The sequence below is a fragment of the Grampus griseus genome, assembly GCF_964374135.1.
Source record: "Grampus griseus genome assembly, chromosome: 15".
Taxonomy (NCBI): Eukaryota; Metazoa; Chordata; class Mammalia; order Artiodactyla; family Delphinidae; genus Grampus; species Grampus griseus.
The window spans coordinates 61963192-61972902 of NC_139009.1; the positions used below are offsets into that span (position 1 = coordinate 61963192).

General features: G+C 39.0%; 1 protein-coding gene across 1 annotated transcript in view; it reads left to right on the forward strand.

Annotated features, from left to right (window-relative positions):
* Positions 1 to 9711, forward strand: part of ALMS1 (ALMS1 centrosome and basal body associated protein) — a 231200-nt gene that overhangs the window by 144032 nt on the left and 77457 nt on the right. Inside the window, exon 11 of the mRNA XM_082672085.1 lies at positions 1884 to 2009. Within this exon, the coding sequence (XP_082528211.1) occupies positions 1884 to 2009 (126 nt within the window). The remainder of the gene's footprint in view (positions 1 to 1883; positions 2010 to 9711) is intronic.

Sequence of the window (9711 nt, forward strand, 5' to 3'; positions counted from 1 at the left end):
TGCCAGTGCAGCGGACACGGGTTTGAGCCCTGGTCCGGGAAAATCCCACATGCTGCGGAGCAACTAAGCCCGTGTGCCACAACTACTGAGCCTCTGCTCTAGAGCCCGCAAGCCACAACTACTGAGCCCATGCTCCACAACTGCTGAAGCCTGCGTGCCTAGAGCCTGTGCTCCACAACAAGAGAAGCCACCGCAGTGAGAAGAGTGAGAAGCTTGTGCACCACAACGAAGAGTAGCCCCCCTCTCCGCAACTAGAGAAAGTCCACGTGCAGCAATGAAGACCCAATGAAGCAAAAAAAAAATAAGAAAAAGATTTCATCTTCTATAATAATCAAATTACTACCATGTCATAGACATTTTAGAAAGAATTTTACCAGTTAGTATTTAAGAAAAAGAAACTTTATAAATGTAAAGTAGAAAAACTGAATTCCAAATTATACATACTCTACACAACTATGTAAACAAATAAGAAATACAGAGGAAAGACCTGTAGAAATACATTAAAATATTAATAATAGTTATCTTTGAGTGGTAAGACTTTGTCTTTTTTATTTCTGTGTGTTTTTTTAATATTGAGAATTTATACTTTTATAATGGAAAACTTATTTTGAAAATCTGCCACATAGAAGAGAATTAGATTTACTTTCTATGACTCTGGAGGGAGAACCTCCAAAGATCAGTAGTAGGGGTTAACAGTGACCAGGTTTGGGTTCAATATAGATAAAGTATTTCTTAGTTAGAGCCATCTAAATATGGAATAGATTGCTAAGAAGTCATCTTCTCAATGGATCCTGCCCTTACCACTCTATTTAAATAAACAGCATCCTGCTGCAATTTCCCAAATACTTCTAATCTTCCTCAGCATTTTCTAATTTTTTGGCGGGGGATGGCTGTTTTTTGGGTCTTTATTGCTGCACATGGGCTTTCTCTAGCTGTGGCGAGTGGGGGCTACTCTTCGTTGTGGTGCACAGGCTTCTTATTGTGGTGGCTTCTCCTGTTGCGGAGCACGGGCTCTAGGCGCGCAGGTTTCAGTAGTTGCAGCATGAGGGCTCAGTACTCACAGCACGAGGGTCCTAGAGCACGTGGGCTTCAGTAGTTGTGGCACATGGGCTTAGTAGTTGTGGCGCTCGGGCTCTAGGGCAGGCGGGCTTCAGTAGTTGTGGCACACGGGCTTGGTAGTTGTGGCACACAGGCTCAGTAGTTGTGGCGCACAGGCTTAGTTGCTCCACGGCATGTGAGATCTTCCCAGACCAGGTATCGAATCCATGTCCCCTGCATTGGCAGGCAGATTCTTAACCCACTGCGCCACCAGGGAAGTCCCAGTATTTTCTAATTTTTTTTTTTTTTTTAAAGAAGATGTTGGGGGTAGGAGTTTATTAATTAATTAATTTATTTTTGCTGTGTTGGGTCTTCATTTCTGTGCGAGGGCTTTCTCTAGTTATAGCAAGCGGGGGCCACTCTTCATCGCAGTGTGCGGGCCTCTCACTGTCGCGGCCTCTCTTGTTGCAGAGCACAGGCTCCAGACGCGCAGGCTCAGTAGTTGTGGCTCACAGGCCTAGTTGCTCCGCGGCATGTGGGATCCTCCCAGACCAGGGCTCGAACTCGTGTCCCCTGCATTGGCAGACAGATTCTCAACCATTGCCCCACCAGGGAAGCCCCGTATTTTCTAATTTTTTATGTCACTAATAATTTATAAAAATACTAGATTATTTACTTATTTAGTACGCTAATTGTTTACTGTATACCTCCCTCTTCTAGAATGCTAGTTTACTGATATATTCCAAGAATCTTGACCACTCCTTGGCACAATAAAGGTACTTAATATTTGTTCAGTTAATTAATAAATGTTTTCTTATTAATTATTCTGATCTTTATCTCCTTAGGCCAGCCTTTACTGTTGCCATATAAGCCTTCTGGTAGTACGAAGATGTACTATGTTCCCCAATTAAGACAGATTCCTTCATCTCTGGATTCCAAGTCAGACACCACCATTGAGAGCTCACACTCAGGTATTGTGCAGAAATTATTCAAAATTTTATTTTTTGAAATTTTATTTGTGGATTGGCTGTTTAATTCTGGATGACATATGAAAGCTCAGTGCTATTTAATCTTTAAGTGAAACATGGAGCTTCTCATGACTCAGTCTCTGGTTCAGATAGGTGAGTTATTTGGTCAGATGTATTGTGTACACTCAAACATTTGATAAATATTTGAAGAAAATTGTATGAACAGTTACTTGTTTGGGTTAGTGGACTCCATCTAGGACAAAGGTTTCCGAGTTTTCTCTGTTCACAGTCACCTTAGTGTTTGGGTGATTTCTTTTCTCATCATCATGGGGATATAAATCAGCAGCAGCATATAAATACATGAAGTATTTTTTCAGATACTAAGCTATTACGTTATTAGGACATAAAAATACTTACCATTTTGATCGTACAACTTAATAAACAAAAATATTTTTGGTTTTGTGTTTGAAAGAAAACATTTTACTTTGTTCATAAATATGCATAATTACTTGCTAATGAGATATATGTGGCTATTAGGGCACAGTTTCTCAAACCTTGAGATGAAATTGGACACAACCACCCCCATTTATTGCTTTTGTTGCAGAAACTGTCAAGAATCCAACTCTGCAGAGATACAGACAGCAGCATTGAAAGGAATGTAGCAGTATCTAATGTTGGAACTTTAAACTATCTTTAGCTATTAGTTTTTGTCCTGTACACCAGATATTAAATATCACTGTTTCCCTAGAATTTTAAAATATCCCACAGCATCCCTGTGAGATCACCACAATAGAACTGCAGATTTAGAAAATGAATAGCATCCCGTGGAGGAACTGAATAAATATTTTCTGTGGAAAATTGTAAGATAAGGATACTGAGTTGGTGTGGTGTGGGGTTTTGATTGTTGGGATAACATATTGATCGGTCCACAGGAGTTGACTCGGTTCAGTTTAGATATAAATTGTTAATGATTTGTCATAAGACATCTTTATAGGTGTAGAAATTAAAAAGAAAGTAGTTGTCCCTGGTCTTACGCAGATTTTCTGTTAATTTTAAGAGGACCCAACTAGTATCTGATAGTAACTGAGTTAAAGCCCCTGGTAAAATTGCTCCTGATTTCCCACTGTGATGCCACTGAAAAAAAGAACCACAAAATGCTCATATGTTAGGATTGATTATTAAGCCTATAACCAGGAACTGGAAGAAATTTTCACTACCTGCATGGCTATGATTTTAAAAACACTTAATGGCTACCAGAAATAAAACAAGCTTACTTAATTGATTGTAGGTAGGAAAATCTTTTATCTCAGTCTCACTTTCAGCCGCCTAGTTCAGAAAACAGAATATAACAATAGAAGTCTAATCAGGTGTTCCAGTATTTTTTGAGGCCTCCTGTGTACTTCTGTTCATTTACATCCTAACTCTTCCCTTTGGAGACATTAACTTTGAGAAAAATTGGACAGTAGTGGGAAGAGAAGATGACTCAGGGATGGTACATTGTATCCTGAGGTATACTGTCCCTATAAATAAAGTACTGAATGCATCAATTAGACAAGAAGAGATCTGTTAGCTATATACACTTGAGGTTGTCATTTATCATGTTCTGCAACTATTCTGAGAGTGAGGGAGTTGACAGTTTGAAAATAATAGTTTCTTAGACCAGTAGAGCTGCTCTAGATGAAAGCCTAGGAATTGTTCTGATAGATATTGTCTATTAGTATGTTGTGATTCTATAGATATTAGAAAGATCCAACTAGAGTTTGGGGCCAAGGGCAAGTCATAAACCATTGCAGATATTTGGACCAAATAATTTCTCTCAGTTGAGAATGAGTAAACAATTGAACTCATAAAATTCTTTTAAAAACAAAAACAAAGGGACTTCCCTGGCGGTACAATGGTTAAGAATCCACCTGACAATGCAGAGGACATGGGTTCCAGCCCTGGTCTGGGAAGTTCCCACATGCCACAGAGCAACTAAGCCCGTGCGCCACAACTACTGAGCCTGCGCTTTAGAGCCTGCGAGCCACAACTACTGAGCCATGTGCCACGACTACTGAAGCCCGCACGCCTAGAGCCCATGCTCCACAACAAGAGAAGCCCGCACACTGCAACAAAGAATAGCCCCCACTCGCCGCAACTAGAGAAAGCCCGTGCACAGCACCAAAGACCCTACACAGCCAAAAATAAAAATACATAAACTAAAAACAAAACAAAAACAAAAAAACAAGGCAAAGGTAACCTCGCAAAGAAAGAGATAGATGTTAGAGATTTACTCATTAGGTCAAGTAACACTCTTAAGTAGTAACAGGATTTCATTTATATGTAAGTTCTGTGAATATAGGTACAATAGATGTTAGAGATTTACTCATTAGGTCAAGTAACACTTTTTTGTGTGTGTGTGGTATGCGGGCCTCTCACTGTTGTGGCCTCTCCCGTTGCGGAGCACAGGCTCTGGACGCACAGGCTCAGCGGCCATGGCTCACGGGCCCAGCCGCTCTGTGGCATGTGGGATCTTCCCAGACCAGGGCACGAACACATGTCCCCTGCATCGGCAGGCGGACTCTCAACCACTGCGCCACCAGGGAAGCCCCAAGTAACCCTCTTAAGTAGTAACAGGATTTCATTTATATCTGACAGTAAGTTCTTTGAAGTTAGGTACTATGTCTTTTTTTCTTAAGCCATTTTATACCTCATACCAATATATAATATAGATGTTATTTTTATATTCATTTAAAGACATTTAAATACTTTATGTACTAATACTTACTGTCAATAGGAGCAAAAAGCCATGGGGAGAGAACTGGCTGGGATTTTTAAAACAAAGTGACGAGTTAATAGCAGAAAAAAAGGGTGGAGTAAACACCTCCAAAATTTTGCCCTGTGATAAAAGCAACAGAATTTTGGCAAAACTTTTCCAAAACTCTGGAAATTAACCAAAGGCCTGTAGCTTTTGTAGCAAGCATTTATTCAAGAAAAATGGCTGAACCTTGATAAGAATAGTAAGCTTGTGGCATTTTAACTTGCCCTCTTCTCATTGCCACACTCAGCTCAGTGATAAAATTGAAAAATATCAGTCTGCATTCCCAGGACTGGAGGGAGCAGAACAGAGCTGGACCTCTTTCAAAATTTCATTCCCAAAGAATTATCAGTATTTGACCTGTCTGATGGCTCTCTGGAAAACTCCACTCAAAAGGCTTATCTTTATTTGACCTTACTCAGAGCTATCCAGTGTGTATGAGCCTCTGTGTCTATGTGTGAGGTGTTTGTCAAAAAACACTTACAGGCAAGTGTTTTATTTTAGTTTCTTAAATATTTATTTATTTTGGCTGTGCCGGGTCTTAGTTGCACCACTCAGGATCTTCGTTGCGGCATGCAGACTCCTTAGTTGCAGGACCTAGTCCCCTGACCAGGGATTGATCCCAGGCCCCTTGCTTTGGGAGCTCGGAGTCTTACCCCCTGGACCACCAGGGAAGTCCCCAGGCAAGTGTTTTAATGCCACAATGCATGAGGCAGTGGATAACACTTGAGACAAACAATAGACTAACCAAAAGCTTTAACGGAAAAACTGAGGATGAGATGTCCATAGATATTTTGAAAAGCATTGACATATTCCTAGGACTCTAGAAGACCACAAGTGTGCACAGGCCTGAGTGCATGCTGAGGAAAGACCTGAGAGGGGCCTACCCTTTACTTTGGCTGCCCTTGAGGCTCTGGGCAAAAAGAAAGGGAAGGCTAAGGCAGAATTGATAACTCCCTGCCCTCAGCGTTGACGGCTATGTGCACGTAGTCCCTCAGCAAAGACTGGGAGATTTGTTGTTTCTAGATGTTTAAGGATATCTCCATCTAGGCGTTAGCTGACCACTAAGCTAGTTGAGTGGCAGCTTCCATAGACTCTATAGAATTTGTTCAGAAAAGTTACTTTAAAAAAACAGCATAAAGCAACAGCAGGAAACCCTAGGGAGGTAGTAGACTCTGATTTCCAGGATTGTCACATTATATTTTTTAAGATGTCCAGTTTTCAACAAAAAGTTGCAAGATATGGAAATTCAAAATAAAAAATATATATATGGTCCATACAAAAGAAAAATAGCAGTTTAGAAACTGTGAGGAATCTCAGACATTGGACTTACTAAATGAAGACTTTAAAATAGCTATTTAAAATATGTTCAAAGAACTAAATGAAATCATGTCTAAAGAAGTATAAGAACAGTGTCTTACCAAATAGAGAATATCAATAAAGAGAAATTACAAAAAAGAGCCAAATAGAAGATCTGTAGTTGAAAAGTACAATAACTGAAATAAAAAATTGACTGGAGAAAGCTCAGTATCAGATTTGAACAGGCAGAAGAATGAATCAGTGAACTTGAAGATAGGCCAGTTGAGATTATCCAGTGTGAGAAACAGAAAGAAAAAATAATGAAGAGAAATTAACAGAATCTCAGAGTCCTATGGGACACCTTCAAGCATCCTATTATATACATAATGGGAGTTCCAGATGAAGAGACAGAAAAAGAGACTGAAGGAGTATTTGGAGAAATAATGGCCTAAAATTTCGCAAATTTGATGACTGCTGTTAATCTGCACATCCCAAAAGCTCAAGGAAGTCCAAGCATGATACAGTCAAAGAGATCCAGATCTAGATACATCATAAACCATCAAATGACAAAGATAGTGTTAAGGCAGCAAGAGTGGAGTTATCATGTACAAAGAATCTTCAATAAGACTAATTGCTGATTTTTCATCAGAAACCATAGAGGCCAGAAGGCATTGCAATGACATATGCAAAGAGCTAAGGAAAAAAACCTGCCTACCGAGTGTTCTGTACCTAGCAAAACTACCCTTCAAAAATGAAGGAGAGATTAAGACATTCTCAGATAAACGACAGTTGAAAGACTGCTAGCAAACTGACCCACAGAAAATACTAAAGAGATTTTTTTCAAGATGAAATGGTGGACACCAGACAGTAACTTAAATCCACATGAAAAAAGTACTAAAGGTAACTACATAAGTAAATACAAAAGACAGTATAAATGTATTTTTGTTTGTAATTCAGTTTTTCTCCTATATGACTTAAAAGACAAATGCAGTATAAGCAAGTCCCAAATACATAAACAAAAACTAACAGAATTAAAATGAAAAAACCTGACACTATTTTTTAAAATAAATTTATTTTTATTTTTGACTGCGTTGAGTCTTCGTTGCTGTGCACGGGCTTTCTCTAGTTGTGGCGAGCAGGGGCTACTCTTAGTTGTGGTGTGTGGGCTTCTTGTGGTGGTGGCTTCTCTTGTTGAGGAGCACAGGCTCTAAGTGCATGGGCTTCAGTAGTTGTGGCTCTTGGGCTCTAGAGCGCAGGCTCAGTAGTTTTGGCGCACGGGCTTAGTTGCTCCGCCACATGTGGGATCTTCCCAGACCAGGGCTCGAACCCATGTCCCCTGCATTGGCAGGTGGATTCTTAACCACTGTACCACCAGGGAAGTCCAAAAAACTGACACTGTTAAAGGGAGAAATAATTCAAGCCAATAGCAAAAGGTCATATATTGTATAATTCCATGTATATGAAATGTCCAGAATAAGCAAATCCATATAGACAGAAAGTAGATTAGTGGATGCCAGGGGATGTTGGGGAGGGGAAAATAGGGAGTAACAGCTAACATATACAAGATTTCTTTGTGGGGGCGCGACAGAAATGTTCTGGAATTAGATAGCAATATTGGTTGTGAAAATACTAAGAACTAGTGAATTGTACACTTACTTTAATTGGTGAATTTTATGTTTTGTCTCCATTTTGAAAAAAAGTGGGGGGGGCAGGAATGAACATATGAAGGAAAAGACTGCCTAAAACTAAAGATTTGGTAACAGATTTAAAATACATTTTGCAGGCAAGAAAGGGTGGAATTAACATGAAGGAAGTTAAATTAGTGATGAGGACAAATCTGAGAGTCTGCAAAATTACAGAGGAAAAAGAAGAAGAAAATGAACATGCTGTGAAAGATGATGAGAGACATAAGAAACATAGCTAAGTAAACCAAACCAAGAACTATATCTGTAGCTGAGGAAGAAAGTAATATTCAAACACTTAATTGAATAAAACATCCCTCTCCTGAAAAGGGGAACACTGTATGCAGATTGAAAATTGTCTTAAAAATCCAGGGAAAAGTCAGAGACTGAGATACATATCAGAAAAAGATTTTTGAGTCAAAATAAAAAAAGGGCTTCCCTGGTGGCGCAGTGGTTGAGAGCCCGCCTGCCGATGCAGGGGACACGGGTTCGTGCTCCAGTCTGGGAAGACCCCATATGCTGCGGAGCGGCTGGGCCCGTGAGCCATGGCTGCTGAGCCTGCGTGTCCGGAGCCTGTGTTCCGCAAAGGGAGAGGCCACAACAGTGAGAGGCCCACGTACCGCCAAAAAAAAAAAAAGAAAAAGAAAAAAAGAAAAAAATCCCATAAATATACAATTAAAAAAAAAGTTAGAACAAAATTTATTCTGATATCAGGCTTATTTAAAATACTAAATGTAAAAATAATGGAACCAAATCTGTATTTATTGGGAAAATTCAAGGATTTATGGATGGACCCAGTGCATTTTCATTAAGCAGTATGACAATGAAGAGACATTTTCACAAGTACACAGCAGCTAGAAAGTATATTCAACCTCTGTACCTTCTTGAAAAATTCACTTGAAGACTCACCCAGCTGAAGAGATGAATCAAAATGAAGAATTCATTACAGAGAAATGAAGCAGTGCTGAAAGTGATCAGTGGTGAACTTTGAAGTCAGTTTAACACAACACTCATCTAAATAGAAAATTTAGTTACAAAGTGGGAAAAGAAATGCCAAAAGTTAATTTTGGAATGAAAGGCATGAAAAGAAAAAACAATTGTATTTTTTGTCTTTTTGACTAAAGAGCTGTCATTTTATTCATGACTTGGTGATCAGATAGGTTAAAGAAGTTTTCATAAAAATAAATTGGACTTGATTAAAATTTAAAACTTGTGTGCACCAAAAAAAACACTATCAACATAGTAAAAAGGTTGCTCACAGAATTGGGAAAAACATTTGCAATTCATATATCTGATGAGAGATGACTATCCATAATATATGAAGAACTCTTACAGTTCAACAACAGCAAAAAGCAATCTAAGTTTTAAATGAGTACAGAATCTGAAGAGACATTTCTCCAGGAAAGATACAGATGGCCAAAAAAGAACGTGAAAAGATGTTTTACATCATTAGTCATGAAGGAAATGCAAATAAAAACTACAAAGAGATACCACTTCATACCCATTAGGATGGCTTTTATGAAATAAGAGCAAGGGTTAGCAGGGATATGGTGAAATTGGAACTCTTGTGTATTGCTGATGGGAATGTAAAATGGTATAGCCACTGTGGAAAACAGTGTAGTGGTTCCTCAAAAAATTAAGCATAGAATTACTATATGATCTAGCAATTCTGCTTCTAAGTATATACCAAAAGAATTGAAAGCAGGGATTTGAACAGATTTTGAACAGCCAGGTTCATAGCAGCATTATTAACAATAGCCAAAGGGTGAGAACAATCCAGATGTCTATGAACTGATGAATGGATCAATACAATGTGATACATACATACAATAGAATATTATTCAGCCTTAAAACGGAGTGAATTTCTGACACGTGCTACACTGTGGATGGACTTTGAAGGCATTGTGCTAAGTAATACAAGCCAGTC